Genomic DNA, 19,132 nt, shown 5'->3' with positions numbered 1-19,132 from the left:
TCCCAGTCTATTATAATTTAGATATTTAATGGGCAACTCCTCCCTCCCTGCTTCTCCCTATCCCAACTACACCTTTTCCTTCTTGCCTCTGGCAATATCTCTCTCAACTGCAGCCTGCTGTCACCTGTGTCCTCTTTGTAGTCATCTTGATTAGCCACTGATGCCCCTTCTTGCTGGCTCCAACTTTACTGCTGTTCCCTCTTATCATTGCCCCCTTCTTTTCTGCTGTCACTAAAATTCTTGTGGTTGTTTGTCAGAGATGAAACCTCAGTCCTTCCTTCTTCTGCTGCCTTTACGCCGCACTGAATTCTCTTTCTCTCCCCCAGTGCAACCTTCATAGCATCTTCTCCTCTCTTTCTTTCACCCTGCAAAAAGGCATCATCAGCAAAGGCATCCTGCCTTCAGATGTTTGTCACTTCAGACTGTTTCCAGAGGGGAAGGATGGTCCAATAAGTAGGGCACTTGCTTTGGACTTGGGAGGCCTGAGTTCATTTCCCTACTCTGTCCCACACATCTTGGGTGGCCTTGGGCAAGTCACTTAGCCTCTCTGTGCCTCAGTTCCACATCTGTAAATAAGGGTAAAAGTATTTTCTACTTGTATAGATGTGTTGTGAGGATAAATGCATTAAAGATTGTGAAGTGGGCATACTATGGTGATGGAGGAGGCCATATAATTACTTTACATAGATTCCTCTCTCACTTACTCACAGTACATCCTTACTCATGCATCTGAGTCTTTGCTCCCCTTTTTGTCCATTTGGGTATCATCTGTTATTCCATGGCCTTATCCTTCCTCCCTATTTCAGTGGGTGACTCTCTTCCTTTCTCTCATTTCATTCCCCACCCCTTTTTCTGGGGAGTTTAGCTTCCATATTAATGTCCCAGTCTGATTATTCTAACTCTAACTGATTATTGTAGCCACCTCGAGTTCTTCCCTTAAACTCATATTGGGTCCTTTACCTCCATTTTCTGCCTTCAGCTTTGAACTAGCTTATTTTACCCACCTTTGTCACTTTCTTAACTTAATCTTCATCAAGCACTGCTTTCCCCCAGCCTCTTAATTTCTGCATACCCTCTCTCTCCCACTCTCTTCCATTTTAACATCATTAATTACCCTCCTCTGGTTGCACAAGCCTTGCATAACCTCTAGTCCATGAGCAACTCAGATTCCTCTTCCGCTTTCAACCTGATCCTTCATTTCATCGTTTTTTGTCACTTCTTCCCTTGGTGCCATCCTCTTCTCTACACTCAACCCTTTTTCTTCACTGTCACATCATTGTGTTGTTCCACCATCCCCATCTTTGACTGACTTGTCACATCCATTTCTTCTGTTCCTGCTTCTGTGCTGTTAAGGGTATGACTACACGCGGATAAAAAACCTGCAGCTGGCCCGGGTCACCTTGCTTGGGCTTGGGCTCTGGGGCTGAAAAATCACTGTGGAGATGCTCGGCTGGAGTCCAAGCCCTGGGACTCTTCACTCTCTCACAGTCCCGGAGCTTGGGCTCTAGTCTGAGCCCAAATGTTTACATAGCAATTTTTTTCAGCCCCAGGGTCTGATCCCTGTGAGCCTGTGTCAGCTGACCTGGGCCAGCCACAGGTTTTTTATCCCCTTGTAGACATACCCTAAGTGCCTTAAAAGAAAGTCTAGGGGTTTTGCAAATGTTGTCAACTACAAGTTCTTCTTTTTTTCCACCAGTTCTGTCTACATATTTGACACTTATGCCTACGATTCCTGCTGCCTATTCTCTACCCTTGACTCTCTCCTCAAGCCTCTTCTGCAGCTACCCCATCCTCTTTCAACCTAGATCTTGCTGGGGGGTTTTCCCCAAGGAGAACATTGATATACCAGAGGCAGTGTTCCTCTTCTCCCTTTTCTTTCCAACCTTCACCTTCTCTTCCTTCACCCTTTCACTAATACAGAGACGTCCTTCCTAACCTCCTCTTCCATCCCATTTTTGTGGTCCATTAATTTCCTGCTCTTCACCTCCAAGCTCCTTGAGTGTATTGTCTACTTCAGTTTCCTCTAACTCTCTCTGTTCCTTCACTGTCTCGCTTGGTGGCTCATCCTCTTTCAAACCCCTTTTCCAGTCTGTTCTTCAGGGCTTTATTCTTGGTCCCTGCCTCTACACTGTTCTTCCTGACTCCATCCCCAGTGACCTCATCAACTCATGGTTTTAATTACTATGTCTGTGCAGATGACTTCAAAATCACTCTGATCTCTTCCACCCTCAGTTTATTTATTCATCCCTAACTGTCTCATCCATTCTGGATGTCCTGCCCCAAACTCAAATTGACTATGGCACAAATGGAGTGTTCCTCTCAAACACTTGTTTCTTCCTCCCTTCTCTGACACTGTTCATAATTTCACCATCCTCCCAGTTACCCAGGTTTGTAACTTTATTGTCATTATTCAACTTCTGTCTCTCCTACTCCCCAGACATTCAGTCTTAAATCCTACAGATGCTTCATCTGCATCTCAAACATAATCCTTACAGTATGCTCTATACATATTGCTAAAATGTCGATTCATGCCCTAGTCATCTGTTGCCTTGGTTATTGTAGCCCCTTGGGGTCTCCCCTTACTCTCATATTTGGTCCTGCATATCCTTCCATCAAGGTACCATTAAAAGCATCTTTCTTGTCCAATGCTCTGACCAACTCTTTCTCTTATTAACACATACCCAAATACCTAACTTGCACTGGCTCTCAATCCTCTGTCTCAAGGCTTTGCATGTATCTTCTATCTCCCAACTTCCCTGTTCATGCCTTACATTCTGCCAACTTTGCACAGCATGACATATCCTTGGTGGTCTCCTCCTATGCGTGATTCTGTGTCTTTTCTTACACAGCCTCAAGACTTAGAATAACTTCACTGACTCAGTGCATCATGCAGCCATACTCGACACCTTCAAATACCTTCTCAAGATTGACTGCTTTTGGTTGTTTTTGCAACCATGGAGATAATCTGGTTGGGTAGAAAGTATATTGGAAATTAGGAATATATGAAAAACAGTGGTTCCAGGAAAAATCTCTGACCTGTAAGAAACTGTGACTTATTAAAAAAAAAAAAGTATAAGGGGAGGAAAGATGACACCAGTATACACAGAGGCTGTGCTGTATATGTGTGTGTATAATATGTGTATAAACACACCACAAAGAGCAATGCATTTGCATCACATAGGTATAAATAACGATGTAAAAGGATGAGAAAGAAGCAACATACTTCTCTTTTTACATCAAGTGTGCTAAATCTGAATCATGCTAGTGGAGCATGTTTTAGGCTCTTCTTAATTATTTAATGCCAAAGTAGCATTTTCCCATTCCAGTGTTCACTGTTGGTAATGAGGCCTCAGGTGAAAGTGAACTTCCTACTACAGTTCTTAAGGCATAAGTAGTTTTTCAAGTTAATAAAAATTAAATTTTACAATTCTGTACCCTCATCTCTTTCCTCCCTCCCCCCAAAAAGAAAAAGTGTACAATGTAAAAAACAAAATAAAAAATCCCACTTAAGCCTGAGGAATTTAAAACACACAAGTCAGAAAATTCAAGAAGTTCGACTTTCATAGTATTTATAATTCTGAATTATTTGAAAGTTGAGCATGGGGGATGGGTGCCAGGAGTAGCCCCTGTTTTTTAATCCGGGCACTGTTTCCCTCTCTGGCCATGGGCAAGTAATTCAATCTGGTTGCCTTTGTTTCCCTATGTATAAAATTTGAGTGATACTGACCTACCATGCAGGGTTTTTTGAGGATTAATTAGCATTTGTAAAGTACTTGGAAGAAGAAAAGGGCCATGGAGCATGTTTTCTGAATTAGTGATGAATACAACAATAAGGCGCTGAACAAATAATAACTAAACATTTTGTTACAACATAAGGGGCATATTCTCCCCTTTTTCCTCTGTGCAAGCATTTTACTGATATCCATGGGTGTTCCACTCTGCACTCTGGGAAATATAATCATGACTGTACTCTGGCCAACAGACTAAAATTAAACAAAATTCAGCCCTCTCCTCTGAGTTTGACACCACTGGCCCAACGAGTAATCAAAAATACTGTATTTGTGCAATGTTGATGAGTTAAGGTTGCTATGAGAACTACTGCTACTTAATTTTTTTGACCCTGATGTTTAAATTTTCACCCTTGTTGCATTTCAGAGGGTTTTTTTTCATTTCACTTCCGAGATTTTTTTTTTTTAAATAAAGAAAAATATAGATAAGAGAGCAGAAAAACAAAAGAATCACACTGGTGCATGCTTCTTGGGGAGACATTCAGCCTGGGAACCCGCTCCTTGAAAAATTTCCCATATGCTTGGGCTCTGCACTTCAGAATGCTGTCCTGCCACCACACCAGGGAAGATTTTAAGAATTGTTGGGGTTACAGATGAAAATGTAGAAAAAAGGCAGCAGGTCTTGGTTGTTTTTGTCGTGAACATTTCCCTTTACATTTAATATTTAATAATTACAGGAGCGGTGCCAGGGTTTTTGCCTCCCTAGGCGGCAGTGCTCCTCCTCTGAGCATTCGGCAGCAGGGGTCCTTCCACTCTGCGTCTTTGGGGCACTTTGGCGGCGGGTCCTGGAGTGAGTGAAGGACCTGCCGCTGAATTTCCACCGAAGACCCAAAGCGGAAGGACCCCCCGCCGCCGAATTTCCCAGAGCGGAAGGACCCCCCAAATCCTGCCGCCCTAGGCGACTGCCTAGGGTCGCCTAGTGGAAGCGCCGGCCCTGCCCCTATAGGTTCTGTCATCCTTCCAATCCCCATCACAGATGCAACTGTCTGGAGGCTGGAGTTCACTGTGGATTGTGAACCCCAGAGCAAGGGAAACTTATTAAACGAGCAATTTTCAAATATGAATAACTTTGGGTAGTCTTAGCTCAAGTTTATGCAGCTTTAAAGGTGATGTGCCCCAAACAACCATGTAACCATGGGCGGCGACTTATATTTTCTCATGGTGCCTGGGCTCCAGGAATATTCAGGGCTGGGGGCCCTGCTCCACCAGTATTTGGAGCTGGATCTCTCCCCCAGCCCTGCCTGGAGCGGGCCGTGGCCCCGGAGCATCCCCGCTGCTGCCGAGCGTCCCTGCCTGAATGAAAGCAGCGCCCGGTTCTCCCTTGCCTGTTGTCTGCCTGGGCTACCAGTGGCTGCTGCTGCTCTAAGGCTATAGCACAAGAGCAGCGTGGCAGGCTGAGGCAGCACCTCAGGGGGAGGGGGCAGAGGCACACACATGCTTTGCAGCCCTCCCCTCCTTTTCTCTCCCCCCCCACCCCCACCGGGAGGAGACATCTGGAGTGGACCTCACTCACCTGAGCAGCTGCTGGGGCTTCAGTGAGTGTTTGACCCCGTGATTTTCCCCCCACACACACACACACACTGCTCCTGCCCCAGGCTGGGCAAGGGGCAGCCCCACCCCCAGTGAGGCTACGGTGAGGGGCAGGAGGCTGCAGCAGGGGAGGAAGAAAGCCACATGTGATGGCAGTTTCCTCCCCCAGCACCCATCCACCGCAGGGAAGATGGGGGGAAGGGGGGCTTCCTAGACCTGAGCAGCTGGGGCTTGGGTGAATTTGGTGATACCCTGCCCTCCCTCCCCCCCCCCACTCCCACAGCCACCACTCATGCCCCATGCTATGCAAGGGGCAGTCCCATCCCCCACCCCCAGCGAGGCTATGGTGAGGGGCAGCAGCCAGGGAGGCCACATGAGATAGCACCCCCCCCCTCAGTACCCACCATAGGGGAGGAAAGGGGGCTTCCTGGACCTGAGAGGGGCCCTAGGAGCATGTGCAGAGTGAGTGTGCTGTGGGGGGGGGGAGGAGTCCCTCCCCCAGAGCTCACTGAAGCCCATGGGGAGAGGGCTGGGGGGAGTTCTCCTCTCTGGCCCCAGCCCCAGGGCAGCCTGCCTGTACCCCAAACTCCTCATCCCCAGCCCCGCTCCACCCCAGAGCTCGCACCCCCAGCCAGAGCCCTCATCCCCCCCGCACACCAACCCTCTGCTATAGTCCTGAGCCTCTCCAACACCCCAAACTCCTCATCCCTGGCCTCAGCCAGAGCCCTCATCCCCCCCAGTACTCCAACCCTCTGCCTGAGCCCCCTCCCACACTGCTCATCCCCACCCCACAGCCCTCACCCCTACACCTCCTCCCTCCGCACCCCTTCCCACCCCCAACTCCCTCCCAGAGCTTGCACCCCCTCCCACTGCACCCCCTCCCATCCCCAGATTTCCTCACAGAGCCTGCACCCTCACCCCCTCCTACACCCCCTGCCCAGAGCCTGCACCCAAACTCCCTCCCAGGGCCTGCACCTCTCCTGCACCCCAATCCCCTGCCCCAACCCAGGGCCTGCACCCCAGACCTCCTCACCCCACCCAAACTCCCTCCCAGAGCCTTAGGCAGATCGGGGGTGGAGTTTGGGGGGGGGGGGGGGCGGGGGTTGTGGGCACCACCAAAATTGCTACAAACCTGCCACCCCTGCGTGTAAATCAGCTGTGTTGTGGAAGACTGAAACTGAGAATAGTGGAGGTGTTCAGATCTGGTTTTTCTCTCTAATTTGGAGCTCTTGGTCATAGAGAGCATTGTCTGTGGTCTTTCCTGTCCAATATGCCTTTCCAGCTGTGAATCAGTTGTGGAAGAACACTTCTGACTTCTCACTAGGGTAATGATATTGGCAAGTAATGTCTAAGTTCTGGCAGCCATATGTAGTAATCAGAAACTCTGCTCTACCTGTTTTTTTTTTTTTTTTTTTTATAGGACTGGGGAACTGTTGGCCGGTTGTCAGAGTGATGCTGTATGGCCAGTTTAAAACTTAAAACATGTTGAAATTTAGCAAAGAACTGCTGCTCCAAGAACAAGCCTCAGGCCAAGTTTGAACTTAAAAAAATTTGCTTTTTTAGTTATTTTAACTCAAGTAGTATATCAAGATAATGGGCGGCAGGATTGTATTTTTATTCTGGCTCAGATAACTCAAAAACAGCTTAACTTTCATACAGTTTTCCACCTTTTGAGCATGAAAAGTTTTAGCCCCTAAAGGAAACTTCCTCAGAAAGTGATGATTGAACACAGGGTTAGAACAGATTTTGTTTTGCATCTATCTTTTATTATTATTTATGAAAATTAAAGGTTGCATTTAAAAAATTTATATTTGTAGTAGTGCCCACTACGTGCGAGGCTTTTTCCAACCACTTAAGAGGGTCATTGGTCTGAGGAGCTCATAATCTAAGGATAAACAAATAGATAAAATTAAGAGGAATAACAGGCAATTAATATACAAGTCAACTTGATTCACTATAGATGGCACACAGAGTCTTTAATACAAAGCAGCAATAATCATTGGTAGATTTTAGGCAATATAATTTAGTGACTAAAAAAATAACAAATCGTTAAAGCATAAACAGGTTTATAATTCAGCAAAATCAGTTTTTACTGAAATATTCCCAATTTTTGTGGTATTTTAAAAATAGATATTAAAACCCAGGTAGATATCAGCACTATTTGAAAAATCACGTTTGCCTCTCTTCTCCCTTTAATTTAAGCAAGATATAAAGAAGTCGTCATGAGTGTACAAAATAAAAATTCAAAATTACAAAATAAAAGTCCATGAATCCAAAGTTTCTTGAGGTTGAAGATTAATTCTGGAAAACAGTGCCAAGTGCTTGAGTCTGCTTAAAAGCCAACTATTTCAGCATTACCAGAAAATGTGATTGGCCTTTTCTGTTACATCAGAGGAAGAAGAAATAATCCTTGGAGCAAAACTTGTCAAATATGTAACATCTAACAATGGAATATGCAAAGTTGATTATTGTAAATCACATCATGAAAATCTCCCTCATCTCGGCCAATTTGTCCTCCAAATGTTGGTATTGCCGCCAGATCCTGTCCTTGTAGTATGTGGCTTCTCCAAATTTATCTATAAAGTGATATTGTCTGAATATGATAAACTCAGTGAAGTAGAGCCTTTCTGAACAAAGCAACAGAGGGTCCTGTGGCACCTTTAAGACTAACAGAAGTATTGGAGCATAAGCTTTCGTGGGTGAATGCCCACTTCATCAGACGCAAGAACAAAGAATCCCATAAAGAATATTAGACATCAACTAACTCATAGTACACATGAAAATTTAATACGTGGGTTTTAAATCTTTTTTTATTACATATATTGCTTTCTTTTAAAGTTCACCACCAAAACAAATACTGAAAAATTCCCAGATATTTTTTAAAGAACAAACTTTGCAAAGCTGCCTTCATATAGTGTGCAGCGTTGTTTATAGGCATGTCGTTCCCAGTATATTACAGACACAAGATAGGTTAGTTAATATCTTTTATTGGACCAAATGGCACTAGGTCAGAGTTCATAAATTAACTGTTAATGCACGTCAGCAGGGTACACGTGAACAGTTAGTCCGTGGCAGGCTAGTGCAGGGTAAATTCAAACCCCAGCTTGCCGCAAACTAATGTTTCTGTAGACAAGGCCTTAGTCTTGCATCTTTTATATTAGTAAAAAAATTTTGTATCCCATCTATAAAACCAGATTCCCTTAATATGATGTAAAGATGATGAAAGAGAGATTCAAATGAATAAATAATTTTTAGATGTTGCTAAAATTTTTTCAATATTTGGTTTTAAGATGCACCATAATCTATCAGTGCTAGAGGCAAGTCTATTACACTATCAGTAAGAGATTCAATTCCTTTGGAGTGGTATAAAGTACCTGTTTCTAACTCTTAGGGTCAGGGTCATCTGCCCTTAAAGGTGTTACTAGTCTAGGCGTGAATTACTGCCCTAGGCCTTGGGCTAATTTAATTTTGTGTTTTGCTTTTGTTTTTTTAATATGGAGGAAAGGAAGTTGAAAGGTCATATTATTTCTGAGTTAAAGGCATTTGTTTGAAGCTGCTCAGACGTTTGAAATGTTAAGTCACAACAAAGTGAGCAGAGTTCATCTGAGGCAGCCAGCGATGCATTATCAATGTAGTTTATCACATAGAGACTACTGACACCACATGGGTAACAAATTTAGTTACATGTAATTTATTGTATTCAGTTCTTTTGACCACAACTTATGAATTAAGGTTTTGTGTAAAAAATAAGTATTACAAATCCAATGGCATTTCTCATTAGAGTAGAGGTTGATGCTAGGTTTAGCCAAAATTCCTTCCCTTGCTCTAACTCCCACCCCTTCTAGAAGTATTGTTCAGTAGGCATCCACCTAACTGCTGTGGACCCACCCCAGAAGTTGGTTTATGCCAGTGGTGAAGTGATTTTTGTGTGTATATAGGTGTAGATTGTGACTTTAGGAGCAGTCCTGAGCAAGATGTGGTATGCAGACTGTACCACCCCAAGAGTTAGCCTCAGGAGGCATTGTGACTCAGAGAAACAGCACTAAGTCACAATACTTGTCCTGTATCAGAGGGATAGCTGTGTTAGTCTGAATCTGTAAAAAGCAACAGAGGGTCCTGTGGCACCTTTAAGACTAACAAAAGTATTGGGAGCATAAGCTTTCGTAGGTAAGAACCTCACTTCTTTAGATGCAATACTTGTCCTGGTTTCTCCTTACTTTGAGGTCAGGGGGTAGGATAGGGAATTAATAATTATTTGTTGGTATATGACACCCTCAGACTGGCTCAACTGCCCTGTCTAGTGAGTTGCGGATGGCAGGGCCGCTGACAGAAATTCCAGGTGCCAGGGACATCCCTAGGGGTGTGTGGGGCATGGGGCAGAAGTGTCATTTCTGGGACTGACCACGCTGGCCAATCGCACCGGCCCGCGGGGCCCCCCAAAGCACGGGGCCCAGAGCGGTCAGGTGCGCTTGGGAGCCCTACGACCCACCCCTGGCTCTTTTAAATCGCCCAGGCCCCTTGGCAATTGGCCCCTTTGGCGGGCCTAGTAGACGGAGGTGGGGGATAGCTGCAGATCCACCATTTCCACTTACTCACCACTCTCCTGCTCTATTGTGAGGGAGGATAGGGAAGAAGATAAGCCAACACACAATTTATGCTTATTCCTACGTGCCTAGACAGTTGTCTGGAAAACCTCTGCAGGTGCAGTTTTTGTGCCTATGTACATTCTGCTGCTGGAATATTGTGTCCTGTTCTGGTGTCCACAGTTCAAGAAGGATGTTGATACATTGGAGGCAGTTCAGAAAAGAGTCATGAGAATTATTAACATTTTTTGAAAAACATGAATTACAGTGAAAGACTCCAAGAGCTCAATCTATTTCATTTATCAAAGAAAAGATTATGGGGTAATTTGATCAGTCTGGAAGTATCTACGTGAGGAGCAGAAATTTGATAATGGGCCTTTCAGACTTCCAGACAAAGATATGACAAGATCCAGTGGTTGAGAATTAAAGCTAGACAAATTCAGGCTAGAAATAAGACATACATTTTTAACATGAGGGTAATTAATTATTGGAAGAATTTAACAAGAGTGTGGTAGAACCTCTATCACTGGAATTTTTTTAAATCAAGATTGGATGTTTTTTTCTAGAAGATATGCTCTAGTTTAATCACAGCTATTGGACTTGAAGCACAAATTAATTCAGAGAAGTTCTGTGGCATGTATTATGTAGGAAGTCAGCCTAGATGAACACAAAGGTCCATTCTGGCCTTAAAATCTATGAATTTATATAGTGCAAGTCACAGTCAAGGCCATTAACTGTAAAGTGCTTCGGAATCATAGGAGATGTAAAGAACCATTTAAATTGAAAACAAATTAGGCAAATATTTATATTTTATTCTGCAACATATGAGATGTATTTAAAATAGAACCATAAAATGAAAACTTCCTTAGGTAAAATTTCTTCAAGGAAGAAATTAGGCTGGTATGTTCATGAGCCAACCTAGCTTGAGTAAATGGCTTGTAAGACAGAGCGCCAGTTTTTATTCTAAAACTAGAAGAACATGTTCATAATGATTAAATATTTAATACAGTTCTCTTTCTAAGTCAAAATTTGCCAAGTTTTAATCTGTCGCTTACTGGACTTAGTCTAGTTCAGGGTTTCTCAAACTTCATTGCACCGTGACCCCCTTCTGACAACAAAAATTACTACACAATTATGGGAAGGGGGATTGAAGATGGCAGTGGGGCCAAAGCTGAAGCATGAGCCCCGTTGTCGAGAAGGGGGTCCAAAGCTGAAGCTTGAGAGCTTCAGCCCTGGGCGGGGGAGAGAGGGGGTTGCTGTAACTAGAGCCTTGCTACCCATGGCTGAAGCCAAAGCCTGAGTCCTGCCAGCCAGGACTGAAGCCTTTGGGCTTCAGCCCTGGGCGGTGGGGCTTGGACTTTGGCTTCAGCCCCAGGCTCCAGCAAGTCTAATGCCAGCCCTACCCACAGTTTGAGAATCTCTGGTATCGTTAAAATTATTTGTTACCTGTTAGCTGGGACAATGGAGCAGGAGTTCTGGAAAATTCTTACTTTGATTTTTGCCGGCTTATTTTGTGGACCTTCAAGCATTCATAGGTGAACAAAACTGCACAACACGTAAATAACCCATCAAATGTTTTATTTGAGTATCTTCAAAGGATAAAACAATTGCTCTGCTACTAGCATCTGTCTCAAAAAGGTGTGCAATGAGAGTAGCAAGGAAAATTTATTTATTTAGGAGGGGGTTTGTTCCTCCAAAATTGCAGACAAATTTAATAGAAACATAGAATCATAGACTTGAAGGTCAGAAGGGACCATTATGATCGTCTAGTCTGACCTGCACAACGCAGCCCAGAGAATCTCACCCACCCACTCCTGTAACAAACCCCTAACCTATTTAAATACAAGTCTATGATGTTGGTGCTACTATTTTCAGTCATTTGAAACTGTGTCCAAAAAATCTATTTTGGGGTGAAACTTCTTTTGGTTGTGGATTATTTTATGTGGAAAGTTTGAAGAAAATGTATTACTTTGTTTTATGAGTTATTAGAATATGACAAGATGTCTTCTAGACATCAAGAACTTTATTTGTATGCTTTTTGGTGCACCCGCTGTTCACATGGTACTTTACAAAGAAGTTAAAAACAAACAAAAAACCCACATTGGGACTAATGAGGTTCTTCCCTCAAAATACTTGGTTTGCAGGGGATTACAGGAGGCCAGATCCATCTATGCAGACTCCTCTTGTAGCTCTGTGGCTCCTTAGTTTCCCCCTTAGGCACGTGGGCATTAGAGATATCATGGAGCTGAGTTGCCAGAGCTTCCTTTTTCCGCTGGTGTGTGCTCTAAAATTTCAGTGAAAAGATGGGTTCACAGCTGGGAAGGGGCAGAGGGGCAGCAAAAAAATTATTGCAGTCGCAAAGCTACATTATCTTTTGAGCAGGTTAATGACAAGGCTGAAGAGTGGTTATTCTTACTCTGTGCATGGATTCCTAGACCCTGTGGAGATTCTCTGCAGTGTCAGAGGTGGGTGGGGAAACAGGGCAGCCAGGGCCGGCTCCAGGCACCAGGCAACCAAGTATGTGCTTGGGACGGCACCTAGTAAGGGGCGGCCAATCTTGGGGGGGCAACGCGGCGCGGCGCTTGGCGGAGGGGGGGTTCCGGCAGTGCGGCGCTCGGCGGGGGAGGCGGGAGTTGGTGGTGCTCCGTGCTGGGGTGGGCTTTAGCAGTGCAGTGCTGCATGGGGGGCGGAAGTGTTTGGCGGCGCAGTGCTCAGTGGGGGTTTCGGCGGCGCGGCGCTTCACGGGGGGCGGGGAGTGTTCAGCAGTGCGATGGCGCGGCACTCGGCGGGGGTTTCAGCGGCGTGGCGCTCCACGGGGGGCAGAGGTGTTCAGCAGCTCGGCGGGGGGCGAAGGGCCTGTTCGGCAGCGCTCCGCGCGGGGGGCAGGGACTGTTCGGCAGTGCTCCGCACCGGGGGGGGGTCAGCAGGGGGGCGGGGGGCTGTTCGGCGGTGCAGCGCTCGCCGGGGGGGGGGTTCGGCGGTGCTCTGCACGGGAGGGGGTTCAGCAGCTCAGCAGGGGTGTTCGGCAGCGCGGCGGGGGGCGGCGGTTGTTCGGCGGCGCTCGGCGTGGGAGTGGTTTCGGTGGCGTGGCACTTGGTGGGGGCGTGTTATGGCGGGGCGGCGCTTTTTTTTGCTGCTTGGGGCAGCAAAAAAGTTAGAGCTGGCCCTGAGAGCAGCGCCACATATAGCATTCTCCCACCTTCTCTGACACAGAAAGGTGAAGGTCTGTACATGGAGTTTTTCCATGTTTTTTACATCATTACATCCCTTGGTATCACTTTCATCTTCACTTGTGTTTGCAGCTCCCTCTCAAGTTAATACTTGCAGTAGATTTCATTAACATGCTCTTTATTCACCATCTTTCTGGTCCTTACTTAAGATGTCAAATAAGCTTGGTGCTTATGGCAGTTCTCCCAATGCCTGGTAGACTGCTGCCCCTTAGCTTGTGATAGATCACTGTTTATTTTTACCATTTGTTTGCAATTCTTCAGCCATTCCACATTAAATTTTTTTTATCTCTCAATTTTAATTAATTTTTCAAATAAGATACTCTATCAAAAGCTACATCTACCATTTTTCTTTTCCTCCACTAGCTTTTGTAAATCTATCCCACAAAAAACTATCATGTATGTTTGGCATGATTTGTTGTTTATAAGGGAGCTACACACAAGAATAGTTATTAAATAGTACATAAAACCAATGCATCTTTCATGTCTGGATAACTTTACCATCATCACTTTCATGTCTATTGCATAGACTTTATTAAATATTTATATTAATCTTTTAAAAATATTAAAAAGGAGGAGAGAGTTTCCCTGCTCCATTGTGTAGCGTGTTTTACCTAAACCAGGGGTCTCAAAGTCCTGGCACAGGGGCCATCTGCGGCCCGAGAACCTCCCCACTGCGGCCGCAGAGGAGAGACGCAGGCAGACATGCTGCCTGCAATCTCAACTACAGGCGCCGCCCCCCACAGCTTCCATTGGCTGGGGGAGAGGGATGGAGATACCATCACTAGTTGCTGGGCTGAGTCAGCCATGGAGGCAGCATCATTAGTTGCCGGGCAGAATCAGCCATAGAGGCAGCATCACTTTTTTCCACGATGAATGTAAGTCAAAATACCGAACACAACTATCTGATGCACACCTTGCTGCAATCCCGTAGGTTTCAACTGCTCAGTCACTGAGGCCAAACATCAACAAATTGACAGAACTGGCCAACACTAAAAACTCTCTGGGAGGCGAAGAATTTGTATGACAGTTTTATTATTCCTAAGAAATTTGAAATAAAAAATACAGTATAAACGTTTTCTTTTCTGAACCCCATCTTCAGTGACATTATTGGCTCACTGGGAGTATTTGAGGACTGGCACTGGCCCTAAGGTAAATTGAGTTTGAGACCCCTGACCTAAACCATCATGCTAATTTGTTAGTGCACGTGTATAAAAAGTCATGTCCATTGGCCAAAATAAAATAGAATTGGATTCACACTACGTTTTTGCCTTTACTTTGTTCTAAAAGTAATGTTGTTGACAGAATAGTCAGTTTCTTGAGAGTCCATGTGTTTTGGTAAGAATAAAAATATAGCATTGCTACAGTTATGGTTGAGGGTACACTTTCATGTGAAGCCCTTGTTTTAAGGAGTTTTTAACTTTCTAGAAAAACTACCATTAGGAATGAAATGTCTTGTACTTGTTCTTATGCTAATAGTAAAATTTTTGTGACAGTTTATTTAAATTTCATGAGGTTGTTTTCCAGGTTTCCTGAATATTGAAAATAGGCATTGAATAATTTGAAAAATTACATATCCTTTATTTGCAGTGAGCTACTACTTCAAGCAATGTTACTTTAAGAATTCAGACTTGGCATACGTCTTCCTCAACAAGGAATGTTTACTGCGTGATGTTTGCTTAAAAAAAAAAAAGTAGATGGGAAAATAGTTGTAAAGGAGTAGACATCTGTATATTGCAGGAGGATAATGTCCCCCCCCCCCTTTTTTTTTTTTTTTTGGTAAACAAGTATGCACTGAATGCAATTATCCCTCTGAGTGTGTTTCTATACTTATTGAAATGACCACATAGGACCAAATTCAACCCTAGTGTAAGCAAACACAATTCTGTTGAAGTCAGTGGAGTCTCAGTAGGATTGAGTTTGCTCCTACTATATGAGTTTTGAATGACTGTTTAAAGAAATACAGTTAGGGTTATGATAGTAGTTGTAACATTGACTTCAGTGGGAGTTGTATCTGCATATGATGGGGCTGAAATTGGTTCATAGTCTCATCTGTTCATTTTCCAGATAGAGAAATGTCTGGGCTGAATTTTTCACCAAAAAAGGCAGAATTGTAGGGCCAGATCTTCAGCCAGATCTTTGATTTTCCCCAGTGGAGGCTTTGGTCTATATCAGGGGTGGGCAGCCTATGGCCCGCAGGCTACATCCGGCCCTCGAGCTCCCACTGGGGAGCAGGGTCGGGGGCTTGCCCCGCTCCGCCCGCCCGGTGCTCCCCAGCCCCTGACTCATAACTCCTTGATGAGCACCATCTTCCTGCACGCAGAGCCACACTGCGCAGGCGCGACCAGCACCGCTTACCAAGACTTCACCCCACTGTTTTCGGGATTGGAACCCTGCCCCTACATGGCAGTGCACCCAATCCCCGAAGCACCAGCCTCTACCCAAACTAGCCAATGATCAAGGCCAGCAGCATCACAGGATACCACCCTCCAGACTCTCGAAACTGCCCTGGGACCTCGTCCCAGCTAGGGGGTGTGGTACGGCCGCCTTGGTGTCACTGCTGGCAGGGCCCCTAGGAGTCCCCGGGTACCCGCCCCTGTAGAGCACTCCCCCTCCCGCCCCCCGCAACACACCCCATGAGTCCCCCTCCTTCCACTTCAGTAACATCCCTTATAGAGTCCCTCCCCCACCTGGGTAACATCCCTTATAGAGCCCCCCTCTGAATATCTCTGAATTGTTAATTTCGTGAGCATTCATGGCCAACCATACAATTTCCATACCCATATGTGGGCCTCAGACCAAAATGTTTGCCCACCCCTGGCCTATATGAATGTAAGGGCTGCCATATTGGGTCAGACTTGGGGGTAGTACACAGAATAGGACAATTTTGGAGAGTTCCAATCCTATCTTCACCTCCTGCTTCTGACAGTCAGAGGTTTAGCATCACCCCAAGCATGGGATTGTATTTCTGACCATCTTGGTTGATAGCCATTGATGAACCTCCTCCATGAACTTGTCTAGTTCTTTATTTACCTCAGTTATACTTTGGCCATCACACCATTCTGTGGCAATGAGTTCCACAGGTTCTTTGTGCATTGTGTGAATGTTTGCCTTTGGAAACATTACTGTGAATTTTCCAACTTTGAAAAATAATGTTGCATTAACATAGGTTTTGCCATTTAAACAGGCATATGCATGTGTGTATGTATTTGTATAAGTAGGTATATGGTTATTTAAATAACCATTTAAAAATGGAGTAGAATAGAGCATATTGGACAGATCCTATTTTCTCTCTCCTACAGATTTCCTGTGCCTCAAGTCCAACAGTAATGTCAAGCTCTGGTAGCTGTAGCTCATTATCGCCTATTGGACCCCTTTGTAGGCAAAGATCATTAGCAAATGGTGCTTTGTGTTCCGAGTGTAGCCCATCAGGTGTTTCTTCACCAAATTCTAGCTACCCAAAAGCACCAGGTTTTGAACGAGAGGATCAGGTATGTAAATACTAGAAGTACAAATAAAATCTTGAGATAGATAAAATTAGAGCCTACAGAAAACCTTTATTTTATTTCCCTCAACTCTCTAAAATGTATTTTGATTTCTTAACAATCCCCCCTCCCCCCAGCACTTTGAGATGTCATTTTTGCTAACACATGCTTTAGATCTTAGCAGCTTGTTGTGTAAAAGCGTTAAAATTTTTAAAGAGCACAATTCCAAATGTAAGAGCGGAAAATTTTTCCAAACCCATTTTGTCTTTAAAACCGACCTAAATATATTCTTCAACTATATTCAGTTTAAGTTGTTTTTGTTTTTTTAATTTATTCTAGATTTTAGAATTTTGGGAATTTTTCCATTTACGAAGTCCTCAGTTTGGTTAAAATGTTAACACGCAAATGTGTTGGATGCAATTAAAGCACATGTTTTATGTAGATGTTTATAATGCACTCAATGTAGTATCTGATTTATCACACCATTAGATTAGTGCACAAGTTGCCTTACAGGCTTTAAAGCATTCAGTTTGGGTTTCTTACTTAATTGACAGGTTTCAGAGTAGCAGCTGTGTTAGTCTGTATCCGCAAAAAGAACCGGAGTACTTGTGGCACCTTAGAGATTAACAAATTTATTAGAGCATAAGCTTTCGTGGACTATGAAAGCTTATGCTCTAATAAATTTGTTAGTCTCTAACGTGCCACAAGTACTCCGGTTCTTTTTACTTAATTGAGAACTTCCTACCAAGGACTCATTTTTGCTACAAAATATTACTCATTAGAGACTTGATCCTGCTCCTATTAAAATCAATGGAAAGACACCCATTGACTTCAGTAGAAATTAGATCTGCTCTAATATAAATAGTCATAGAGTTCAAGGCCAGAAGGGATCACCAGATCATCCAGTCTGACCTCCCAACAACACCACCCAGCACCCAGGTGCTAAACCCAACAATCAAAATTATATCAAACTATTATACCCCTCAGGAGACTAAATTATTATGTGCCACAGGAGGGAATAGGAGGGACTGAGGTGCACCAGTGCTCGAAGCTCCCACAATGGTAGGGAAAAGATTGAGATATACCCAGATAATCCAGGCAAGTGATCTGTACCCACACGCTGCAGAGGAAGGTGAAAAAACCCCCATGGTCACTGCCAGTTTGACATGAGGGGAAATTCCTTCCCAACGCCACATATAGTGATTAGACCCTGAGAGGAGAGCAAGAACCAGCCAGCCAGCCAAGCACCTGGGAGAGAGAATGCTTGGTGTTGCCTCAGAGCCCCGGCCCTCCCTGTCTGATGTCCCGTTTTCAACCATAACCATCCCTGATGCTTCAGGTGAAGGAGATTTTTTTTTTAAATGTGAGGGGAAGAAGGGGAGCAGAAATCCCTTCCTGACTCTGCCAGGTGGTTGGCTGAAAACCCTGAAGCATGAGCTTTTTAGGAACATAAGACATAAACTGGAAGCGAGCCTCAGGGCTGTTGAGTACTGCCCCCTACCAACACATTCTACCATCAAAGTACACATTGTTCCTCAGTGCACAACCTTGATGTAAGTGATTTGCAATTTAAATGTCCAGCGGGCCAACTTATTTATAATGAATAAAGTTTTATTTAGGAAAAAGATGCTTTTGTTTCTTACATGAAACATTGTCAGGAATGGAACAGGTTAACAGTGGAAAAACTCATAACAAAGGAAATGTCATTGTTGATAGAAGGTTATCTAGCTGTATAGCTGTCATTTATCAAATACACATAAGAAACCTACTCTCCAGCAACCAAACCCACTTGGTTATATGTTAAGCTTGTTCATATATGTGATGTCTACCATGGGTTTCTGCATAGTCTTTGTTTCTTTGAAATAACAAACAGGGTTCGCATTCCTTCTCCTTTCCCTCACCACCTCTTGACGTTCAACCCTAGATCAGCTCAGTCATCCTCCATTGCTCTGCTTGGCCATTCTGTCACTTTCAATACATTAGAATTTACAGAATGGGGGACTCTGTCCTGGGAAGCGGTGACTCTGAAAAAGAAGTGGGGGTATTGATGGATAATCAGCTGAATGTGAGTTCTAAGTGGCCAAAGGAGCTAATGCAATCCTGGGATGCATAAACAAGGGAATCTTGAGTACTTGGCACTGGTGAGACCGCTGCTGGAATACGGTGTCCCATTCTGGTGCTCACAATTCAAGAAGGATGCTATAAATTAGAGAAGATTCCGAGAAAGAGCCATGAGAATGATAAAGGATTATAAAACATATTTTACAGTGAGACAGTCAGAGTTCAATCTATTTAGCTTAACAAAGAGAAGGTTAAGGGGCGACTTGGTTACAATCTGTAAATATCTACCTAGGGTGCAAATATTTAACAATAGTCTCTTCAATCTAGCAGAGAAAGGTATAACGCAATTTAATGACTGGAAGTTGAAGCTATACAAATTCAGACAGGAAGTAAGGTATACATTGTTAAATCTGAGAGTAATTAAACACTGGAACAGTTTACCAAGGGTGGTTGTGGAT

At 44.2% G+C, this 19,132-nt stretch overlaps 1 protein-coding gene across 7 annotated transcripts in view; it reads left to right on the top strand.

Annotated features, from left to right (window-relative positions):
• Nucleotides 1-19,132, top strand: part of UNKL (unk like zinc finger) — a 130,694-nt gene that overhangs the window by 55,635 nt on the left and 55,927 nt on the right. For 5 of the 7 annotated variants that reach the window (XM_034784602.1, XM_034784601.1, XM_034784603.1 and 2 more), the window contains one exon: nucleotides 16,431-16,619. The exons of the other annotated variants lie outside the window; for them this stretch is intronic. In XM_034784602.1, coding sequence (XP_034640493.1) covers nucleotides 16,431-16,619 — 189 coding nt within the window. The remainder of the gene's footprint in view (nucleotides 1-16,430; nucleotides 16,620-19,132) is intronic. 7 annotated transcript variants of the gene reach the window in all.

The sequence above is a fragment of the Trachemys scripta genome, chromosome 10, assembly GCF_013100865.1.
Source record: "Trachemys scripta elegans isolate TJP31775 chromosome 10, CAS_Tse_1.0, whole genome shotgun sequence".
NCBI lineage: Eukaryota > Metazoa > Chordata > Testudines > Emydidae > Trachemys > Trachemys scripta.
The sequence above is the reverse complement of the archived record's forward strand: the minus strand, read 5'-3'. Positions and strand labels throughout refer to the sequence as shown.